Source organism: Callorhinchus milii, unplaced genomic scaffold (assembly GCF_018977255.1).
Source record: "Callorhinchus milii isolate IMCB2004 unplaced genomic scaffold, IMCB_Cmil_1.0 Scaffold2, whole genome shotgun sequence".
Lineage (NCBI taxonomy): Eukaryota > Metazoa > Chordata > Chondrichthyes > Chimaeriformes > Callorhinchidae > Callorhinchus > Callorhinchus milii.
The window spans coordinates 94,259,411-94,283,932 of NW_024704743.1; the positions used below are offsets into that span (position 1 = coordinate 94,259,411).

General features: G+C 40.2%; 1 protein-coding gene across 6 annotated transcripts in view; it reads right to left on the reverse strand.

Annotated features, from left to right (window-relative positions):
- Positions 1-5,715: 5,715 nt before the first annotated feature.
- The window catches only part of mapre2 (microtubule-associated protein, RP/EB family, member 2), a 49,322-nt gene continuing 30,515 nt past the window's right edge, over positions 5,716-24,522 (reverse strand). For all 6 annotated transcript variants that reach the window (XM_007887993.2, XM_007887995.2, XM_042332245.1 and 3 more), the window contains exons 3-7: positions 17,080-17,225; positions 11,413-11,620; positions 7,995-8,134; positions 7,123-7,275; positions 5,716-7,037 (exon numbers count right to left, since the gene is read on the reverse strand). In XM_007887993.2, coding sequence (XP_007886184.1) covers positions 6,966-7,037; positions 7,123-7,275; positions 7,995-8,134; positions 11,413-11,620; positions 17,080-17,225 — 719 coding nt within the window. In that variant the 3' untranslated portion in view covers positions 5,716-6,965. The remainder of the gene's footprint in view (positions 7,038-7,122; positions 7,276-7,994; positions 8,135-11,412; positions 11,621-17,079; positions 17,226-24,522) is intronic.

Sequence of the window (24,522 nt, forward strand, 5' to 3'; positions counted from 1 at the left end):
GGAGTCAATGGAGAGAAGCAGAATCTAACATTTTAGATTTTTGTGTTTCATGCACTGAGATCGTACACTGTTCAAAATATTTTAAAAATGTGGATGGATTGCTGTGTCTTATCCACAAATATTATCTGAAGGTATTGTTAAACTAAATTATGGCCTTATGGAGTATTACGCATTTTAGTTTAAGATTGAGGAAGGCAACACAACAAATCAAGATTCATATGTTGGAAGAGTCACTGGAGAAAGTATTAATAATAATAACCCTCGCATTTGATATAGCGCTTTTCACGTCGGGAGGACGTCCCAAAGCGCTTTACAGAACACACTGTGAAGTGAACTGACTGTATATTTGTGGGCGAACGCGGCAGCCAATTGCGCACAGCAATGTCCCACAAACAGTCGTAGATTGAAAATGACCAATTTATTATTGTTTTTGGTTTTGGAAGGATTATTATTAGGCTCTGTGTGGAGTAAGGAAACTTGCCAAAGGTTTCGCCCTCTGCCTGGAATTGAACTCAGGTCTCTCACTTGCAAAGCGAGTGCTCTAACCACTGAACTACAGGACTCCACAATGAGAGCGAGTGGGTGAGAAAGAGAGGACGAGAGCGTGAGAGATGGTGTGCATGTGTCATTAACAGGTCATTATAGATAACAGATTTTGGTCAAGTCAGTTATGTGAAGTTGAGCTAACCTCGATGATCAACATTTTGTTTGCGGGCATTTTTAAAAAAAAGTAGACCATTGGAATAACGCCTTTGGTTAAAAAAGGTCTATTTGTCCACTCATTCTACACAGGACTAAATTTTGTGTCCAAACATTTTAAAAAAAACTCAGCTATTTAATTATGCAAACGTGATATGTTTACTCTTGAGAATCTGCACAATTTTCTACTACATGCAAAATTACAAGGCAGATAAGAGTTATAATTAGTTTGGGGATTTAAAAAAAATGTTTTCAACTTCATTGGCTAAATTGTTTTTTTTTAAAAAGCTGGATGTCATTTGAAATTTCTGCAAATGTATGGATCACTGAAAGTGGTACAATTTTGAAATCAAGTATTCCATAAACTGCAAAATATTTTCTCAAAACTGTTTCCAATACTGCTTATTAGAAACAGTACCTATTTTGTAAAACAGAAAACTGTACCTGTTTTAGACTCCTTTCACTCACAAACACTTTAGAACAGTCCCTTTTTGTCATGAATGGTCAGTTGCTAATTATGCACACTAATTCCACACAAAAAAAATTGGTATTAAGACAATGATTTTTCATTTAGTTCCATATCAAGTGATATTTTTCAGATGAACAGAAGTCAGCTGCAAGTTTTCATGGATTAATTCCAATTGTAGTTTCCAGCACTAAAACTTAATCCTTAAACTAAAGAATCCAGTACTGTACAAGATATTTATAATGAAAAGTACTAAAATACTTAAAAGGACAATAAAATCTCAATGTATCTTTGATCTTTACCATTGCCCAAACATTAAACATGTAAGCAATTAAGCTAGTTTCAGGAGTTCTAGTTTTTAAATAAATTATGACATGAATAAAATATGATGTTGTTTTGTTTATTACAAACAAATCTGGAAAAGACAAAGGCGACGTAGCACATATAATATTGAGGAGCTGGGTGGTAAGATGGACTAACAGTATTTTGAACATCACACAGGCGAGGTTTGAATGAAATCCGAATCATAGAATTATACAGCACAGGAGGCCATCTGGCCCATCATGTCTGTGCCGCTTGTTTGAAAATCAATCCCACTCCCCCACTCTCTCCCCATAGCCCTGCAAACTTGTACTCCCTAAATAATTATCTACTTCTCTCTTAAAAGTTGTTATCGAATCAGCTTCCACCACCCTTTCAGTTTCTCCTTGTTCACCCTATTGAATCCCCTCATAATTTTGAAAACTCCTATTAAGTCTCCTCTTAACCTTCTCTGCTCCAAGGAGAATAACCCTCGCTTCTCCAGCCTCTCCTGGTAACTGAAGTCCCTCAGTCCTGGTACCATCCTGGTAAATCTCCTTTGCACCCTCTCCAATGCCTTGACATCCTTCCTGAAGTGTGGTGCCCAGAACTGAACACAGTCTCCAGCTGAGGCCTAACCAGTGTTTTATAAAGGTTCATCATAACCTCCTGACATTTGTATTCTATGCCCCTATTTATAAAGCCTAGTATCCCGTATGCTTTTTAACAGCTTTATCTATCTGTCCTGCCACCTTCAAAGATTTACTTATATGAACCCCCAGGTCCCTTTGTTCCTTCACCCCCTTTAAGATTGTACCATCAGCTTATATTGCCTTTCCTCATTCTTCCTCCCAAAATGCATCGCTTCGCATTTCTCCACATTAAACTTCATCTGCCACATGTCTGTCCATTTTACCAGTCTGTCTATGTCCTCTTTCAGTCTGCTATTATCCTCCTCACCGTTTACTACTTTTCCGAGCTTAGTATCATCTGCAAACTTGGAAATTGTACTCCCTACACCCAAGTCCAGGTCATTTATATAGATCAAAAACAGCAGTGGTCCCAACACCGATCCCTGGGGGACACCACTGCACACTTCACTCCAGTCAGAAGAACAACTGTTCACCACTCTCTGCTTTCTGACTCCCAGCCAGTTCTCTCCATGCTGCCACTGTCCTTTAATACTGTGGGTTTCTATTTTGCTTACAAGTCTCTTATGTGGCACGTTATCAAACACCTTTTGAAGATCCATATAAACTACATCAACTGCACTACCTTCATCCACCCTCTCCATTACTTCATCAAAAAACTCTTTTTGATCTGGTTTGTTAGACACGACTTGCATTTAACAAATCCGTGTTGGCTGTCCTTTATTAACCCATATTTTTCTAAGTGAAAATTTATTTTGTACTGGATTAGTCTCAAGAAGTTTCCCCACTACTGATGTTAGGCTAACTGGCCTGTAGTTCCCAGCTTTATCCTTCTGCCCCTTTTTGTACATGGGAGTAACATTTGCATCCCTCCAGTCCTCTGGCACCATACCAGTGTACAAGGAGGATTGAAAGATTGTGGCCAGAGCCTCCGCTATTTCCACCCTTACTTCCCTCAGTAATCTAGGATATCTTCTGTCCAGACTGGATGACTTATCTACCTTGAGCACCGTCAACCTTTTTAGCACCTCCTCTGTTTATTCTTATCCTATCCAATTTTTCTACCTTCTCTTCCGATACTGTGGCATTGGCTGCATCCTCTTCTTTTGTAAAGATAGATGCAAAGTACTCATTCAGTACTGATGTGATCACATCCTTTCAGTATAGCAACCCTATTAACACTGGTATCAAAAGCTATTCAGCTCCAAAGACACGATCTCTTCAAACTTAGCGAATTAGAACAGGGACCTTGCATCAGGATGGTTTGGTGATACCTTGTTATAAGGCGTGAAAAGGGTTAAAAGTGAGTGTCTCTAATACCATAATTCAACACAAAATACTAACCATCTTCCAACCTTGCAGGAAACCATAGTTCTTTATACTGTTCGACCCCATTGTCCACTGAACCTTCAGGTCCTCATTTAGAGAACGCTCAAATCTCTGATCTGTACCCATAAACTGAACACAAAATCAGGCTTAAGTAGATGGATTGTTATCAGATGGTCCAATCATCATCCAATCAATCCTTAACTAGACTGATCCAATCAATTCCACAAACTTCACTTTTAATCATTTTCACTCCTTGCACAGAATGTAACACCTGATAACCTTGTTATTTAAATAAATTCTCCTCAGAATCTTTCTTCCCTTTGTCATTTACCATTTTCGCTTGATGCAGTTGACCTACTTGAAGGCTTCAACCAATGCTGATTGAGTCAATAGGAGGTGTGCTAAAACTCATCTAATTTTCTCTGCTCTTTGGAAACTATGCCTTAATTCTGCTGGGATACCTTGGCTGATAGCATGGTTTGAGAATTTTCTATTTGAGGAAACACAAACATAAATATGTATCCAGCCATTCCTTGGTGCAGCTCTGGGATCATTAACCTGGTGTGCCACCAAAGCAAACTAAGACTTTGTAAACACCTAAAATGTTGCATCAATCGCTGTCAGCACAATTGGAGTAGATACTGAACTCCCATCTCTCTCTCCCTTGATAGGCAACACAACCATAGAAGTTTGGAGCATAGAAAACTTTAAGAATCATAGGATGTCAGATGCTCATATTCTTCAGGTCATTGTGCAAACATTTAAAATTCAGGTCTGGAAAATAGTGGACCCAAATCTCCTTTATATAGTAGTCACTAAATGCACAGCAGAAAATGTTTTTTTCAACATTATTTTCAGTATATATTCACTTCAGAGAAGGTAAGGTAAAAGATGAAGTTTTTTTTTAAAAAAAACACGCAAGTGTTATCATTAAAAAAGGTAATTTGGTTAAAATACAGATCTGAAACATCTAAAACAATTTATTTGGGAGTTACAATGGGCAAGTTTTAAAATACCGTGAATTGTGTGTCTTAGTACCAAAACAGTGCAACTAAAATACTAAACAATTCTAGACGTCTTTCAAATGGTGTCCATATTGGATTGAAATGTCCAATACATTACCTAAATTAATCCAATGAAACCGCACGTAAATTTGAATATACAAAAATATATCAGTGACATGTCTTTTTTTCCATTGAACAGCACCAACTTGCTTTCTGCAATTCCTTTCACAGAAAAGAAAATGTTTTACAAAAAGAGATTAACTGGAAATTAAGTGAATGTTATGCAGGCAAAATGGCACCTACATTGTACCAGCAATATCTAATAAGTTATACTAAATGTAATGTTTTAGGAATCTGAACAATGGCTCCTGACTACTGTGCAAACTGTCCTTCCAAACTTACTGGTGAATGAATTACATTCGTTTTTTTTAGCAAATTACGATTTGACGGTAGCTGGAGAACATAATTTACAACAGAATCATTTACATCACAAACGCAAAACTTTCAAAGTAATAATTCAATATGATGCAGCAATCCGTACCAAATACCCGACACAGATGTCAGTCTATTACAACATGTACAGGGTGACCAAAAAGTCATGATAACTAACCTATTGTCAAAAAAATCATAATTTGTTTAAGACTTATTAGACATTGTAATGGTATCACACATTTTTGGTCACTCTGTATATTGCCCAGGCTGGAATTTTTTTTTTTAAAAAAGGGAGGAGATTAGACGGGACGAAGAGGTGTAGATTGAACAAGCATTACCTGCTGATAAGTCCATGACTTGGGAATGTCACTAAAATCAAACTTGTCTTTTTGAAGATAATTCTTACGTAAGATCCATATTTACTTCCATGGACTTACTGATTGCCACGTGTTGACTGACTCACTGCAAGTCAGGCATGATTGTCACAGAAAATACATCTCCTATTTCCCATCCTTCCTTGAATTAACCAGCCTAAAACATGTAAATCCTGCTCCAAGGGATTATTTAGATCATTTAAATCTCAACAAAACTGTGTACCTTAGTGGAAAAAAAACCTGAGAAGTGAAGGTAATTGACCACATTGTATAGTTTAGCGCAATACCTAATTCTGTAACTGTGATAAAAAGCCAAAAGCAGAATAGAATACAATTAAAATGTTAAAAGAAATGTGGTGACATTTCATTGACTATTACTGCTTACTTTTTTAAAATTATAAAGGATGCATCTTGAGGATGAGAAGAAATAAACAAGAGGAAGAACAAACATGAAAACAAACTCATGGTGAAAGCTTACATATATTTTCTTACACATCTCTGTATTAAATTCAGACAAAACAGGAGTACAAGATGCACATATAGAACAAGTTTTACTACGAATGGCTGTTAGAAACAATTCCTCTTCCACAACCAATAGAGCACCCCTTGTTGTTTTCTTCGACATGCAAAATATTTTTTTTTAATGCTCTTCCATTTTTCTCTCCCTCCCAATCATTCAACACCATCCTCTTCAAACAGGAAGTTCTATATTTACTTCCACTGACTTAATGATCGCAATATGTGGACAGACTCGCTGCAAGTCAGGCATGACTGGCACAGAAAAGATCTCATCTCCCATTTGCCCTCCTTGGAATTAACCAACCGAAAACGTGCAAATCTTGCTCCAACGGAAAGCTGAAGTGCAAATGTTGGTGAAGACTGGATTTCAAATTCAGGACTTTAACTACCATGTCGCTTCTAAACAGCATGCAAAATATTAGCTTGGGTTCTCCTCACTGACTTTCTATCTAAATGCCAGAGCATTCCATTCAAGGTGCTCTGAATAGTTCAGTTCCCAAGTGAGTATGGCTATAAATGTGGGCACTACATTAGAAGATTTCTTATGAAGACCTTTATACACAAACCATAACTATAAACACACAACCAATTTAATATTAAATAAGTAGAAAGATAAAATAACTCAAAATTCACATATTTAAACAAATCTACTCTATCATGCGACAAACTGTGGATAATTTCAAAAACAAGTAAGTTACAGCTGAATAAGACTTTTTTTTTTTTTTTTTACACAGAATTAAGAATCCATTCCTTCAATTGTGTGTTCAAATATAAATAGGCTGACACCCTTTGCCAGTACAGGTATAGGGTAGAATGGAACTATAATGGGCTGTTCTCTACATAGCAGGCTTCATGGAAAATATACATGGCAATTGTGATGCTATAATACTGCATATTTGCTCACCACTTCCTTAAATGACTTTCATAGGTGGACACTGTACTTTGAAACCAGAGTTGTCAAACATATTTGCCTAAAATATAAGCAATACTGCACAATGTTAAGTTAACCCCCAAAAATATCACAGTTTATGTACAGAAAACAATAGCTGCAAATGCATGGTGGTAAGATAATGGATAAAGAATACAGTATTTTGCTGCTGCTGAGTATGGAAGATAAAATACTAATGTTCAAACTGAAGAAACTTGTTCCTTGAAGCCCTCAGTCAGTGAAGAAAATGCTCACATTGGCTTATCAGTATTCTTCTGGTTCCTGAGTCTGTTCATCACCTTGTACATGACCTTCCTCTGGCACTACAAATCCTTCCTGCAGTTCAGAAAAAAGGTTCATTACTGAATGCACTATTTCACCATTATGTGCAAATAATTTCTTGTTTGAAAACTTTACGTACGTCTGTAGCGTATAACACATCTGTGAGTCGCTGGACAAGGTCCATATTCTCCTGTCCGTGCTCTTGGCAGATGAGTTCAATTTCTCTCAGTTTCCCAAAGTAGAAGTCCCTTTCCTTCTCAACTCCTTCAAGTGCAAGTTTTAGTGAACTCACCTGCCCATAGGATGGAAAAAAGAGATTTAGAGCAAAATAGACTGTATACATTTAAATTACAAGAATTATTAATCTGCAAATGGGAAAACTCATTTCACAACATTTTGATTCATGACATTCATTTCAATGTAAGCCTGTTGGTCCAAATATTCCCTAGTTCTATAAACAGCTCGGTTTTATACACATTTAGCTCGAACACTGAGATATTACACTAATAAAGCTATTCAACCATCAGAAGAGCTTTATCATAATATTAAATCTAATGTACAATCTTTTCTTTAAAAAAAAGGTAATCATGCTTGCCTGATTAATGCTTTCTAACTGATAGGTGTGTGATTATTATTATTACTCCAACAAAGTCAAACGGATACAAATTAAAGCATAAATAAGTGTTTGGGCAAATTAATTTCAGAAAATAAATCCTCGCCATTTATAGAATCAATATTCAATAGGCTTCTGAGATCAAAAGTGATACAATTAATGCAAAAACATAACAAAACTGATCTACTCAAAAATGTAGGTAAAAAGAAAGAGTAGGATTTTATCTGTAGTTTATACGGCAGACATGGGAACAGGTTATCCTTGCAATATGGGGAAAGCAAAAAACATTTCTTCACAAACTAATTAGAATTTATTAGGATTCTACTTCTGAAAATACTCATACCAGCTTTTAACAAATAAAATTATCAGAATGCTCAGACATACTACCACTTACATACCTGTTCATTCAACTGTGCAACATGTGTTTCTCCATCACCAGCATTTTTTGATCCTGGTGCTTTTCTAGCTTGAGCTGAAGATGGTCTCGATGGTGTTGACCCTGGTTTAGGAGATGGAGTGCTTTTTGGAGCAGCAGCACCTAACATTTGGATATAAGTAAATGAAACCACTTGGTTACACTTAAGAATAACATCATTTAGTATTACAAAGAATTTTAATACCCAAACCTGGACTATACTCCTGGCACTTATTTGTGAAATATTTTGCTAGCCAATTGTCTAAGTCACACAATATATCTAAGATGAAGTAGTTTGTTACATAGTCATTCAGTTCTCAGGTATTGGATTTGTATAGTGCCTTTCACGTTGGAAGTGCGTCCCAAGGCATTGGACAATCAGTGTTTCAGACCCGAGCTAGCGGCCGGTACGGGCGGGTTGTGGGGGGGGGAGGGAAGAAGGGTGACGAAAGGCATGGTCGAAGAGAAGGGTCATTTTGATTGGGAATTAAAACTTAGCTGTTCTATCCATTAGAGAACAAACATTTTTTAAAGAGTGCAGTCAAACCCGTCTTCAACAACCTCTCAGGGGACTGGGCCAAAGTGGCCTTCATATAAGGATGGCCTCTGAGTAAGGGTTTGTTGGTGTATGTATTGGGCTATGTGGGCTGCTCCATGGAGATTGTGCTTGAACAGGTTTGACTGGTACTTAAATTTTTCCAAACTGAAATATACAAATGCAGCCTCGGTGTCTATATGAATTAAACAAGGAGGTGTCTCTTGAAAACAGGAGGGTAAGGGGTGACCTGATAGAAGTCTTTAAAATTATGAAAGATTTTGACAGGGTAGACAGAGGGAAGATGTGGGGGAGACCAAAACCAGGGGCCATCAATATAAAATAGTCACAAACAGATCAAACAGGGAAGTTAGAAGAAATTTGTTCACACAGAGTAGTGGGAATGTGGAACATGCTACCACAAGGAGTTGTTCAGGCAAATAGCACAGATGTATTTAAGGGGAAGCTAGATAGGTACATGAGGGAAAAATGAATAGAAGGTTATGCTTAAAAGCTTGGTTGAGGAAGGGCAGGAGGAGGCTCATGTAGAGCATAAACACCTACATAGACCAGATGGGCCGAATGGCCTGTTTCTGTGCTGTACATTCTAACGTATTCTAATGTAAGAGACTTGGGAAACCAATTTTACTCTTGAATGTACATTCGGTCTTCATCTTTTTTCAGAAGTATTTGTCATATGTACAGGAAATAACCTCAAATGAAATTTAGGTAACAACATTTGTGCTTTTCATAAATTCACAGCTTGTTGACCTTTTATCTTAGTGAATGAATAAATGTTTCTTTGTAACATTATTTAAAACATAAGTAAAAATAAACTTCTGTAAAGAATCAGATTTTGCTAGACTGTGTAGAGTGGGAGAAGAGGTAGGGAGAATGTGCAGAATGTTCACCTAAAGATTGAAATGAGTGGAGTACATACAATCAAGTTACTTCAAATAAATTAATAAGGTTGATCAAGCATGACCTTTAGAAATCCATATTGACTGCTTATTTATTCTCCATCTCCAAGTGTTTACCTATTTCAAATGTTATTATAGACACTTTACCAACCATGTGCTAAAGGGTCTGTAGTTTAGGAATACCTAATTTAACAGGACATGCAAGGATCCCTGACTTGCTGAAAACTAGATTCTGGGGAAGAAGAGATAAATTTCAGTTCCAAAAAAATTACTATCCAATAAAGAAAAGTAATTCTACCTTTCTTGTAGTAAAGATATATGACTATGTCGTCACAGACACACGCCTGCTAAAACAATGAGGTCACCCCAAATGGGCTTTGCACTGTAGCTGAGAAGGAGCAGAGTGTGTATAAAAGCTGTTAACTGAGCCTTTGATCAGCTTCTTTCCCCGAGATAGGATGAAGGAAGTGTGTGGGTTGCAAGATCAGGGAAGCAACAGGAGCATGCAATCTAGCCACACAGTCAGGCTGAGGTGCTGAGGAATAGGCCCACAGAGACTACAGAGCACTCTACCTGAGAGACTAGTAGTGCTTTGGGACGTCCTCCCGACGTGAAAAGCGCTATATCAAATGCAAGGATTATTATTATAGTACCAGGGAGGTGCTAGTGTCTGAAAGGGGTAGCAACAATGAGTGAGAGCAAAGCATAGAGAGGTTGTGGAACCCCAAAACACAAACCCAGGCAATCCAAGTTTTGCGCTTGTACGCATGACCCATTAATTCATGAACTAAGCCTATCTCCAATCACTCAACGTCTCACCGACCTGCTATGGTGGTCCACTGTGTTATGGTATCAAAGTGTTTCTGGAGAGGAATGGACCAATACATTTATATTCACCACAGAAATGAATAAAACACTACAAGGGAGTCCATGGATTATATAATGCCAGATAATCCTGTGGTGAAAGATAGTTACAATTGCCTTAAATCATTCACTACTCATCCAAACGAAATTCATTACATTGAGGAGTGAACTGACTAAGCATGATGCCAACAGATGGTGCTACAGAGTGCCAGGTCAAATCTGTATCTCAGGGCTCATTTCAGAGATGCTGCCCAAGACAGAACCTGTTGGAAATCTTTTGCTGCTTGCAGATAATGATTTAATGATTTAATGATTTGTAGGAAAATGACTGGACTTTTAGCTGAATCTTACTGACTACAACTGACCACCACCATTTGTGTCAGACTGTCCTGATTCCTCACTGACACATCATGAGACAGTTTAGAAATCATACCGCTCTTTCAATACACCCAGCTGAGTGAAACCTGCTATAATCCTAACATTCACCTGCCCAGAATTATCTTGCAAGCATACTTGTCAAGTCTGTCATGCATAGTTAGTGAGCTTGGTTAGAAAAGTAATTTCAAGTCAAAATAGCATTTCTTAGATCAGTTCTAAACACAATCACAAGTTAATGAAATTTATAAATAGTACAGAATTGAGATCTATCATCCTGATGAAGGCACATAATAAAAGCTAGGTGCTTTTGGAAGATGTGATTCAAGGAGAGAGTTGCATCAGTTAAAAGAGCAATGAGCCTAAAGCAATGTAATGCAGTAATGCCTGTTATGCAGTATCCGAGCAGTCTACATGAAAACTGAAGGGCTAGACATTTGTGATACATGAGTAAAGGCCAGCATCCTCTCGGGAGGCAGCAGAGTGGATCACAAATGAGTATAAAATACAATAAAAATTCTTGCATTTGATGCAGGACTTTGTGCAAGACATCCTGAGTAGAAGATTAACAACTGTGGATGCTCACAGTCAAGCGCATTGTGGCATCTATAGCTAGTCTAGTTGACTGTAAACACTTTACGTGTGTTTTTGTGCCCAAACTCTACAGTTACAAATTTACGATCTGACATTGATTTCCAGCAGATTACCTGCACTTGGAGAACTTGCTGGCTTCTTCGGTAAATTGAAAATCTGTTCTCCAGGATTGGGTGGCGGAATAGCATCCTGACCTTGTCGAGAAAGCACGGGATCGTATTCTTTGCCATCATAGTTTGCATCAAAGAACTTTTTGAACCACTGAATGAATTCTAAGTTATCCTGGAAGCGACCTTTCACTAATCTTTCTACTGGAATAACCTGCAGAACACAAAAAAAGCAGTGTCAGTTGCTGACATAAAAATCATTTCTAAAAACAATCACAAGTTACTGAATATTATAAATAGTACAGTATAGAGATTTATATTCTGATGAAGCCACATAAAAGAGGCGAGGTGTGTTTGGGTCAATCTGATTATATTATAAATGTGACTGTTGATCTCAGTCCCATTTTCGGGTCAAAAGAGGGAGACTGCCAACAAAGTAGTATATTAGTCAGTATCTTGTAGAAAAGAATTTACTCAACTGCGCAGTAAGAGACAACAAATCAGAAAAAGCATAACTTTGAAAATCTATGCAGCAGTGAATCCTGATCAAACAGAATCTTTTACTAAGAGGTGAATGATTGCAGACTCAACCTAGTTTTCTTTTGAATGCTGATCAATCTGCTGTGGATATCCAGCATACAACAACAACAAAATTACATTTATAGAGCGCCTTTCACGTCAAGAGGACGTCCCAAAGCGCTGAACAGTCAGGTGTCGGGGCCCGAGCATGAGGGAGGAGTTGTGTAGGGGTGAGGGAAGGCAGAGAGGTGGGAGGGAGACCAAAGACACGATCGAAGAGAAGGATCTTGAGACCGGCCTTGAAGGAGACACGGAGCAAGCGAGGTGAAGGGATCGTGGGATAGAGTTCCAGAGTGTGGGGGCAGAGAGGCTGAAAGCCTGGCCACCGATGGTAGTGCCAGTCGGGCGGGAGACATGGAGCAGACCAGACCCCACTGAACGGAGGGAGCAGGCAGGTTTGTAGGGAATCAGCAGGTCCGAGAGGTAGGAGGGGGCAAGGCCGATGAGGAGAGTTTCCGTAATCAAGCCTTGATGTGACGAATGCATGGAGAAGGGTTTCAGCAGCCTGAGGGGTGAGGCAGTGGTGAAGTCTGGCAATGTTGCGGAGGTGGTGGTAGGCAGTGCTGATCATGGCACGGACGTGGGGGAGAAAGGACAGTTCAGCGTCAAACAAGACACCAGTTTCCTAACTGGCTTAGTGAGGTTGAGTGTGCAGCTGTGGATGCTGATGCTGCCAGCGACCGAGGTGCGGAGGCGCTGGCACGAGCCAATCAGGAGTGCCTTGGTCTTGCTGATGTTGAGTTGGAGAAAGTTGTCCCTCGTCCTGGACTTGATGTCAGACAGGCAGTCGGTCAGGACCTCAGTAGTCCAAAACAATAATAAATTGGTCATTTTCAATCCACGACTGTTTGTGGGACATTGCTGTGCGCAATTGGCTGCCGCGTTCGCCCACAAATATACAGTCAATTCACTTTACAGTGTGTTCTGTGAAGCGCTTTGGGACGTCCTCCTGACGTGAAAAGCGCTATATCAAATGCAAGGATTATTATTATTATTATTATAGTTCAGGGTGGAGGCAGAGAGGTAGAGTTGAGTGTCATCCACATACATGTGGAAATTTACCCCATGTCTGCAGATGATGTCACCTCAGGGGAGCATGCAGAGAGTGAAGAGGAGAGGACCAAGGACAGAGCCCTGAGGAACACCGCACAAGATGCTGTGGGGGCTGGAGGAGAAGCCGTTTGGTGAGATGAAGTGGAGACGGTGTGAAAGGTAGGACCTGGATTAGTCAAGGACAGAACCTTGAAGGTTGAGGTGGGAGGAGAGGCGGTGGAGGAGGATTGAATGGTCCACGGTGCATTGGCTTGCGCCAATACACATGCAGTGTGCATATACACTATTCTATTCATTTTTTAAAAACAACTTCAAAACTAAACCCACACTTTTGGTACCTCAAAAACAGTGCTATGATACATTAGCCATTGAGCAGAAACAATGCAGAGTAAAAATTCAATAAAAATCCAAAGGAGGAAGGTCGGAGTTTGCAAAAAGAACATTTGTCTAGGCTATTCTTGCTGATATGAAAAATATGCACATCTACTTTTCAAAAAATTAAAAATGAACATTACAAAGTGGAAGTAACAATTTATGGAATGAGGAAATATATTCAACCAATCTCATCTGCTCTTTCTACAGACCTTGTACGGAATACCCTGACTTCACCCACCCACTCACTCATTATATCCTTTGGGCAAAAGTCAAGATTTTTACATAATCCTTCATTGTCAAACAGAAAGTAAGCAAAAACTCAATAATATTCATCAAGCGTCACTATTCAAGCCTTGCCTGCTGCACTTCACAAATTTTGCACCCTTCCTCCTCCCCGTGCCCCCATCTCTAGTGGGAGAGACACTTGCAAGACTGGCTGTGCCTGACCAGTGCTATCCAGTCTGCGCCAGAAGCAATGCCAGCAGCAACCTGACAACATGGAAGCTAAACCAGTGCTCATTTTGTCCTGGACCCATTAATGCAAGGTCTGATTTTATGGACCTAAAGCACTGGGGTATAACAGAGGCGATCTGATGATGCTCAAGTTGAGGTTTTTTGTGCATGAAACCAGCCAACTTTCTAAGTGTATGAGTTGACCAGCATCTGCTCTCGATTGCACCCTCTTACGTCGCGTTGGAATTTTACAAAAACAACAAATTACATTTGTATAGCACCTTTCATGTCGGGAGGATGTCCCAAGCTGCTCGATAGAGACTTTGACCCGAGCAGGAGGTTGGAATCAGAAGGGGTGGAGGGCAGGGAAGGTAGGGGCAGGAAGGTGACCAAAGGCGGGAACAAAGAGGGTCTTGAGCCATGCCTTGAAGGAGGCAAGGGAGGGAGCAAGGCAAAGAGACTGTGAAATGGAGTTCCAAAGGGTGGGGGAAGAGGCTGAAGGCCTCTTGGAGCAGGCCAAGCCCAACTACCGCTTTATAATGGGGTTCTGCTGTATATACTTAGCTAAGCACATTTCTGAAGGAGAAATTGAACAGTGAGATTGAAAAGCAAGCCGAAATTCACTGCTTCATTTTATAACAGCAGTTTAATTGATTTATGGAGAATCCTGCCCAAATGGGAAATCCTGCCAGTAATTTGTAGTATTTAATAGACAACTCTTGGGATTCTCACGCAATCTCTGGCAATAGATCGTAAAGGTCCCCTACAAGTTTTCTGACATACTGTGAGTTACCATCTGGATTCATAGGTAGTGACTGAATTGTTATAATTGAATTTGATTGATTGTTATAATTGAAGGTTTGCTAAGAAATAGACTATGGTTGATCACAGGAAGGGAAAATAATTAATCTAGGTGAGGTCTTTAAAGGATTCTGATGAACTTGCCACTGAGAGCCTGAAGTTCAGACAATCAGGACAGGATAACAAGAATAACATCAGCTCTTTCTCCTCAAAACATATAAACAGTTCATTCTCTGTAGGGAAAGAGAAAAGGGTTCAGGAACCTCCTTTATGAGATGATCCTCTACTGCCCCGATATCTCAGAATGTGGAACAGAACACCACTAGCTTCTTCTTCCTGAACAGAGCCTATCTCTGTGTAGCCATCTGTTAAGCAGCATTCACTACCTCTAACTGGTGGGTCTATTTATGATGCAGTATCCATTTGTAATACTTGATTTTGCTTCTTCAAGCTTACTCCAGATCGTAAGCTAAGATGACTTGTGGTAGACAAACTGTCTGCTTCATTGTTATATGACACCTTTGAAAGTCAACACCTGCATCGTAGAGATCTAGGATTTGTCTCGGACAATAAATTCTCAAGCACTTTAACAGAACCTCAACTTTTTCAAGCCTCCCTCGCCGGCCAATCATATCAATCTTAACTGTACAGGCAAGTAAGCTACTGCTACATTTCACAACTCTGGGGAGTAGAAGTGAATAGTGATACAGTATTTCATACTGGACATTCACTCTATTGATGTTGAATGTGTAAGATTCCCTTATCCCAAAATAGAATTGCACAACCTTTAGGGCATCTGGAACTTGATAATCTTCTGCTTGGATGAACTGTAAGCCAGTATCAATCTTGAATTTCTCCTTCTGAATAAATGTAGTCAGCACTTACTAAATAAATTCAATCCAAAGGATATTAAGTGGCCAGAAGAATCCATTTTTTCCTCCAATCTCTCATTATCAATTTATTTTCTGCCAATTTTTCCCTTCATATGACTCTTTTTACCCCCTTCTACTGGAGTAAAGTTCCATAGGACCGCTCAAGTGTATTGACCAAGTGCTCATGATTCACATGTCAGTCTTGACAATGAGAGTGAGAGACATCACAGCCAAGCCTGATCCTGGCTTCAGACAGTAACACATGCACACTTTCCAGCAAGAGTACTTGGATAACAATCAGGAACAGGAACTCTGTCTGATTTTCACCAACCAATCTCAGAGCAAAGAAGGAAACTGTGATACCATACTACTGCCCTGACTGTAATTAGCAAGCTTGGTGCAGACTAGCGTTCAAGAGTTACTGGCTCACCTATTTATGAAAATTACTGAACCCATTGGGGAATCCCTCTCAACAAATGTTAGAATGGAGTCTTTGTGCTATGAATGATGAATAATAATGCTTCCAAAAAGCATTTTCCTTGTTGGAATGCTGTACCAGCTGCTGCTAATCCTGTTTGAAGTAACCCATGTGGATGTTTTTAACCGGAGAAAGAACAGTTCCAATGCAACTTGTCAGATCAATAAACGGTCTCCATGCTGAATTTGTGAAGCTACTTAAATATATTTGGTGTGAATCTCCAATATTGCAGACATAATTTGGTTAGGAAGCATGGGATCACAGTTAACACACTCCAAGCTTTTTTTTATTTAAATACAATTCTACACCCCAGAATCAATATTGAAATTCAAATCCTGGTGTTATACAAACATAAGATTCTTTCACACAAAAACATAGAACTAAAACATCCAATATTGCACCACCACATTGTAGTAAAATTTAGCATTTTCCTCACATTCAGTTCTTCCCTACCCCATATCATCCTCACTCAATGAAGTTAACAACATGTCAGGATACATAAACTGTGTTCTTACTTAATACTATTAACCTGAAAGACTATGAAATGTAGCCAAAAGATTGCTTATTGCTAGAGTAATTAATACGTATTCAACATTATTTCTACAATCAGTGTAATCATTTTACATCTCACATAATGAGCATCCTGAGTCGGCTTAAGAGCTCTGAAGTGTCGCAAAAATGTTGGATGCCACCAGTAGTGTCAAGCACTTTGAGATGTCCTCCCGTAACATCAAGAAACGTCATTCAGTCACCTGAGTTTAATCAGGAATTGACGTACTTTATTTACATACATTCCCAAATACAACCAAATATTCATATACAATATATTGTGCCTTTCATATCAGGAGGATGGCTCAAAGTGCTTGAACTGCTGGTGGCACCCAAGCTAAGGGTGGAAACCAAAGGGGTTGGGGAGGAGAAAGACGATTAAAAGCATGGTCAAAGAGGTTCATCTTGAGACGGAGCTTACAGTAGGCTGCAATAAATAATGGAAATTCAACCAGTTTTCTAAGATTGTTATCAATTTATCTATAAATCTTGGAGGTTTCAACCAATACTTACTTTATCAACATTCATTCTTTTAAAAGATGCCTGTAGCAGCTTGAAATTGTGAATGTACTCATGTTCCAACTTAGCCTGGAATTTTACTTTCTTCAAACTAATGCAGGCTGGGAACAACATATGCATAAACTGGCAGTAAGCTGCACCTGAAAAAGAAGAAGAAATAAACAATATGCGCCATTTAAAAAGTCCATCAGACAATGATATTAAAAAGTCTTGACTGTACATTGACGTTTTTAAACTAAATTAAACTACCCTCAAAGTGTTTGGGCAAAGATAAACAGAAACCCTAGAAGGAGTCAAATTTAGAAAGTTAATATATAGACAATCAACAAAATTAACAGCAAGTGTTAAATATAAGATATAACTAATCAAATATAAGTAGTATTCGTCATGCTATCATTCTAGTTATCTGAGATATAAGTACAATTTTAGAATCACAAAATTATATAGAAAGTAGTTTCAACAACAACTTGCATTTATACAGAGGCCATCACTGTTTCAATATATAATTGATAGAAATGGTAAACATACACAATGGACATGCATTTAAGTACAGTATTTAATTTATATTACGTTTCTAGACAAACAACATCTTCCAAAGGTAGACTGTAATCTTATTTTCTGGTCAAAATAACAACAATCGTATATATAAGTGCCCTTCACGCAGGGTAGCATTACTGGAGCGCTTGACAGTGGCAGAGTCTGACACTAAGTCAGGGGGAAGAGGGAGGGGGCGGCTGACTGTAAGCATGATCAAACAGGAAGGTCTTTAGGCAGAATTTGAAAGTGGGGAGGAGGAAACATAGGGACATAGGAATTAGGAGCAGTAGTAGGCCATTCGGCCCCTCGAGTCTGCCCCGATCATGGCTGATCTTCTAACCTAACTCCACTTGCCCGCCTTATCCCCATAACCCTTAATCCCTCTATCTTTAGAAACCTATCAATCTCAGTCTTGAATATGTTCAAGGACTGAGCATCTACAACCTTCTGGGGTAGAGAATTCCATAAATTCACTACCCTCTGAGTGAAGAAGTGTTTCCTCAACTCAGTTCAAAAGAGCTGTCCCTTAAAGACTGTGACCCCTAGTTCAAGATTCTCCTACCAGGGGAAATAGTCTCACACTGTCTACTCTGTCAAGCCCCATAAGAATCTTATATGTTTCTATAAGATCACCCCTAATTTTTCTATATTCTAGAGAATATAGGCCTAGTTTACCCAACCTATCCTCATAGGTTTCAACCCCCTCATCCCAGGAACTAACCTAGTGAATCTACGCTGTACCCCCCCTAAGGCGAATATGTCCTTTCTTAAATAAGGAGACCAAAACTGCACACAATATTCTAGGTGCAGTCTCACCGAGGCCCTATACAGTTGCAGCAAGACTTCCCTACTCTTGTATTCTAACTCTTTTGCAATAAACGCCTACATGCCATTAGCCTTCCTGGTTGCTTGCTGTACCTGCATACTAACATTTTGTGACTGGTGTACAAGGACACCCAAATCCCTCTGAACACTGACATTATCTAGTCTCTCCCTTTCCTATTCGACACAGTCGATCATGCCATCCTCCTCCACCGCCTTTCCTCCGTCATCCACCTCGGTGGGATCGCACTCGCCTGGTTCGAGTCCTACCTCACAAACCGCCAGCAGTACATCTGCACAAATGGCTTCTCCTCTCGCTCTCACCTGGTTACCTGTGGGGTACCCCAAGGATCCATCCTTGGCCCCCTCCTCTTTCTGATCTACAGGTTCCCTCTTGGAGATGTCATCCGCAGACATGGGGTACGTTTCCACATGCATGCGGACGACACCCAACTCTATTTTTCCACCTCTCTTTGCGACCCCCAGTCCCCTGATGTTCTGTCAGCCTGCCTGTCAGACCTCAGGGGTTGGATGAGCGCAAATTTCCTTCAGCTGAACGTTGACAAGACGGAAGCCATACTCTTTGGCTCTCGTCAATGTCTAAAATCACACAGTTCTCACCTCCTCCACCTGCCTGACCTCCCCCCTAAAACTCTCCGAACCCATACGCAACCAGGTTCGACCCCCAATTATCCTTCCATCCCCATATCCGGTCCCTCACCAGCACCGCTTTCTTCCACATCCAACGCATCGCCCATCTCCGCCAATACCTCTCTCCAAAAGCCGCTGAAACCCTGGTCCATGCCTTTGTCACCTCTCGGCTGGACTATTCAAACGCCCTCCTCGCCGGCCTCCCCTCCACTACCATCCATAAAATCCAGATTATTCAAAACTCTGCTGCCCGCATTCACACCCGCACCAAACTCCGCTCCCCGATTACCCCAGTCCTTTCCAGGCTGCACTGGTTGCCTGTCCCAGAGAGGATCGACTTCAAGATCCTCACCCTTGTCTTCAAATCCCTCCACTCCTCTGCAGCCCCCTATCTCTCTGACCTCCTCTCTCCTCAAAACAGTGCCTGTTGCTTTTGTTCCTCCGGGTCTGGCCTCCTCCTTGTCCCCCGAGTCCTCTGCTCCACCCTTGGTGGCCATGCCTTCAGCCACTATGCCCTGAGGATCTGGAACTCCCTTCCTCACTCCCTTCGCCTCACCCCCTCTCTTCCTATTTTTAGTCTCTGCTGAAGACCTTTCCTTTCTCCGCGCCTTTGGTCACCTTCCTCCCCCTCCCCCTGGCTCGGCACCGGGATCCGTTACGGTGAAGCGCTCTGAGATGCCGTCCAGGGTGGGGGCGCTATATAAATCCAAGTTGTTGTTGTTCTAGAAAATAATCTGTTTTTCTGTTTTTACTACCTAGGTGAATAACAACAACAACAACAAGATTTCATTTATACAGCGCCTTTCACGTCGGGAGGACGTCCCAAGGCGCTGGACAGTTGGGTCGGGACCCGAGCAGGGGGGACATGGTCAGGGTGAGGGGAGGGAGGGAGCGAGGAGGGGGTAGGGAGTCGAGAGGGGAGCTGAAGGCACAGTCGAAGAGAAAGGTCTTGAGACCGGCCTTGAAGGAGGAAAGGGAGGAGGCAAGGCGAAAGCACTGGGGGATGGAGTTCCAGAGCCTAGGGGCTGAGAGGCTGAAGACCCGGCCACCAATGGTAGGGCGGTCAGGGCGGGGGATGTGGAGCAGGCCGGAGCCAGAGAAACGGAGGGAACGGGCAGGTTAGGGGGATAGTAGGTTGGAAAGGTTGGAACTTCACACTTCCCCACATTATATTCCATCTGCCACCTTCTTGCCCATTCATCTAGCCTATCTGTATCCCTTTGCAATCTTTTTGTGTCATCCTCAGAGCTTACTCTCCCATCTAGCTTAGTATCACCCGCAAATTTAGATATTTTAAGTGCTATGTCCTCGTATAGATCATTGATATAGATTGTAAATAGTTGAGGCCCAAGCACTGATCCTTGTGGCACTCCACTAGTCACATCTTGCCAATCTGAGAAGGACCCGTTTATACCTACTCTCTGTTTTTTTCCCGTTAGCTGCTCTTTGATCCATGCTAATATATTGCCTTTAATTCCCATGTGCCCTAATCTTGTGTAGCAGCCTTTTACGTGGCACCTTGTCGACATAAAATGGGGCAAGGCAGAGGGATTGAGAGGAAGAGTTCCTAGCTTCAGGGCGTAATGCTTGAAGGCACGGCCACCAATGGTGGAGCGTAGGGGACGAGAGACAATCAGGAGGACGGAGCCAGCCGAACGGAGTAGCGGGTGGTGGGGTGTGGGGGTAAGCAATTCAGATAGAAAGGAGGTGCGAGGGCATGAAGGGATTTGAAAATGAGTGAGAGGATCTTGAAATCGATCCTATCGGTAATTGGGAGGACAACGACTAAATCAATTATAAAGAAAGAGAAAAATTACACCCAAAGATAAAACAAAGTGGACCATATGCAACAAAAAGCACCATTAAAAAGATAAACATTTGTCAATGAAGAATTTAGTTCGTTCACTTCAGTATCGAATTTGTGAAATAGAAAGCGGGTGGGGGAAAAAAGCCCACAAACACTCATTTAAAATTAATAATAAAATTATCCTTTGCACTTGATAGAGTGCATTATGCCAAAACATCTTAAAGAGCTTCACAAAATTTGTTTCTGTAAAGTTAGTGACTGTGTATTTGTAGGAATAGGCAGCATATAGAAATATCCAAACAGCCATGAAGTGAATGACCATTTTGTTTTCTCTCTGGGGATTGTTGGTCAGGACACTTTGAGAAATTTCCTACTATATTTGAACAGTGCTATGGGATCGTTACCATTTACAAGAACAGAAAATTGGGTCCCGTGTCTGATCCAAATCATAGCACATCTGACAAAGCAGTGCACACCCAAGTACTGAATTGGAGTGTCAGTGTAGACCATGAACTCAAAATCCCAATATGGCGCCTGAACTCGGAACTCAAAGATGAGAGCGTTACCAACTGAGCCAGACTAACGCCACATTTCTATTCTTAATTTAGCTGATGAAGGTTCAAACAATCACAGAATTGTGCCTTAACACTAATTAAATCAAGAAAGGAATAAGGAAGAAATATAAAATGTTGAAATTATAGATTGCTTAATGCGCAAATAAATGAAAGAACAAAAACCCAAATGTCTCACAACCTAAACAAATTAAAATCTTTTCACACGACTACATTTGCGTTGGCCCACAAATACACAGTCACTTTGTTTCACAGTAAATCCTGTGTTGGGCTTCTGGGCATTTTGCCAACGTGAAAGGCACTATATCAAATGCAAGGATTATTTATCAACTGAAAACGGATGGTTGATGAACTCATATTTTCCAGTACCGTGGCTGGAGAAGATAGGGCCAGCCCCGAGATCCTGGATTACAAATCTCCCAGAAATGAGTAAGCTATTTAAGAGTTCACACCTCCAGCAAAAGATTTGGATACCAGACCAGACATACTTGGAAGTATGCCAATACCTGCAGATCTGTAACCCACCATGTCAGAAAATAATAATGAGTTGATGTTTGTCATGAGTGTGACAAAAAGTTATGTTATAAAAGGTCCACTTCCAAGGTTCGAAGTGCTTTTAGATTCCAAAATGTCCTTTATTGCCATGTCAGTGGTTGTCTCCCTAAGTACCAGGCTGGAAAAAGCAGGCCTTGGTGGCTGAATCAATTGTTAACTAGTGAAGCCACAGATTATATCTACCCTAATTTTGTCACCATCAAATCTGCTGCAAAGTGAAGTCAGCAAGCCTTGAACAATTCCCCAGTGTCTTTAGTGGCATCAAAACCACCTCTAGAAAACGATGGTTGCTGGCTTCCTGTATGGAGTGCAGGAAATCACATCAGCAACAACCTGACAATCTGGAAAGTGCTGATAGCAGCCATTTTTGTGTACTTCAATATAACGTGGGGTTTGGTTTGGTTTGATGGATCCAAACTACTGACTTAACAGAGTCGGGCAATCAATCATAGCAATTTCACGAAGGGGAAGGAGAGAAAGGAATCTACAGAGTGAGCAAAGGTGCAACAAAGTTATCCAAGAGTTACTATTGCGCTTTTTTTCCCACCAACTCAGAAAGACATGACTGAAACAAATGACCTTCACATTTTATGTTGGCAGCTGACATTGTAATTTTGTAATTGTACATAAGATTAATATACTTAGACACTTTGTAGATTAAAGTTCATAAAAATGTATTCATTGATCTCCAGAAATTGAAGATGCAACAAGTCAATGTCATCTTCTCAAACGTAATCTTGCCATACAGCTTATCTTGTATTCTGAACTTGATAATCAACATTGTACAATATTTCAATTTACTGCAGATATGTGGAAAAGTAGTGATCAGATAAATTCGGGAAATAGGCAATGTGCATTTTCAAAACTGATCAGATAATTTGTGATCAATAGTATAGCTAAATATTTAGTAACATACGTAAACAAAACAAATTAACAAAACATATGAAGCAGAACAACTTATCAGTGCAAAGCATTCCTTAAGTAGCTTCAGGGCCCTATATTAAAGGTATCCAGCCAGCTGACTCAGAGAAGATCATTTTAAAATACTTTATTGTGTACTACATCGTCCTATGCTTGGAACTAATAGATTTATTTCAATATATGTTAGCAAAACCATGAAGGACCTAGCAGTTTCTTCCAGGATTTCTGAACATGTTTGTTGGCTCACCAATTTTGGGAAGTTACGATAAAGAAACCCTTGGATTCAGAAATGGATAAATGAATTAATAAATCTATTTTTCAGCATTGTATTGCCATTATAAGAGTCATATAACTTAGTGGTTAGAGCACTCGCCTCGCACCCGAAAGGACGTGGGTTTGATTCCTGGCAGGGCAAAACATTGGGCAAGTTTCCTTACTCCACACACCCCTGTTTACTAGCAGTAAACAGGAACCCAGTTGCTAGTCAATTGGCGGATCACTTTTCCGGGAGTAATAATTCCTTCAAAAAAAAATAATTGGTCACTTCAATCCACGACAGTTTGTGGGACACTGCTGTGTGCAATTGTCTGCCACGTTTTGCCCACACAATATACAGTCAATTCACTTTAGAGTATATTCTGTGAAGAAGACGTGATAAGGCGCTATATCAAATGCAAGGAATCAGCATTCGCCGGCATTTTTAAAAAAAGTTTGAATCCTGCGAGCAGAAGGTAGTGAATAAGCTATTTCCTGCTCACGGGATTCAAACAATCTGTGTCAAAGTCAATATTCCTGGACACTGTGAAGGCCGGCAAAGATGGTGAGGCTGCTCATTACGGTGTTAACACATGCTAGGAGAGTTGGGCTGGCGCGAGTCCACATGTGTGCTCGCAGAATTAAAAACAATTTTTTAGGTTTTAGGTCTGAGTTCAAATTCTGGATACTAGGAGGGGGGTTCCCTAACCAGCAACACATTAAACTACAGTCCTTTAATTATTGGCAAAATACAAACCATATTTCTATAGCACCGTTCTTATCTGAGGCTATCCTAAGGCACTTTGATCATTGGTATTAATGAACAGGTTAAGAGAAATTACACTGAGTGAATAATATGACTTCATTTGTTTGTATCCTACTGAGTCTTACAAACGTGAACTCCCTTTTGGATAATGGTAGCAGGATTTCCTTTGCTTCCAAGGGTCAGTTTGCATCTGCCGAATGAACAAATTAAGGTTTTTTTTTTGTCGGCCATAAGTATTGACACATTACAAAACTTTTTGTCGACTTTGAGGCTTTCAAATTCAACTAACTGAGAATAAATGTATGGATTCCACAATTTCTCCCAGAAGAGAGAAAAGAGAAGAAATGGACAGGCACAAAGGCTTGCCTATCCCGAGATCAGGATTTAGGACAATAGGACACCTCTAGAATTCAACCAGCTAAACTTAAACATCTTGTCTAAAATATGTTGACAAACTTTTCACTGCCTAATCATTAATTAGACACCCAATTCACTAACGCAATCCTCGAAAAAAAAATGCACCCAGTAACATATTGACCTCTCAAAGTTCC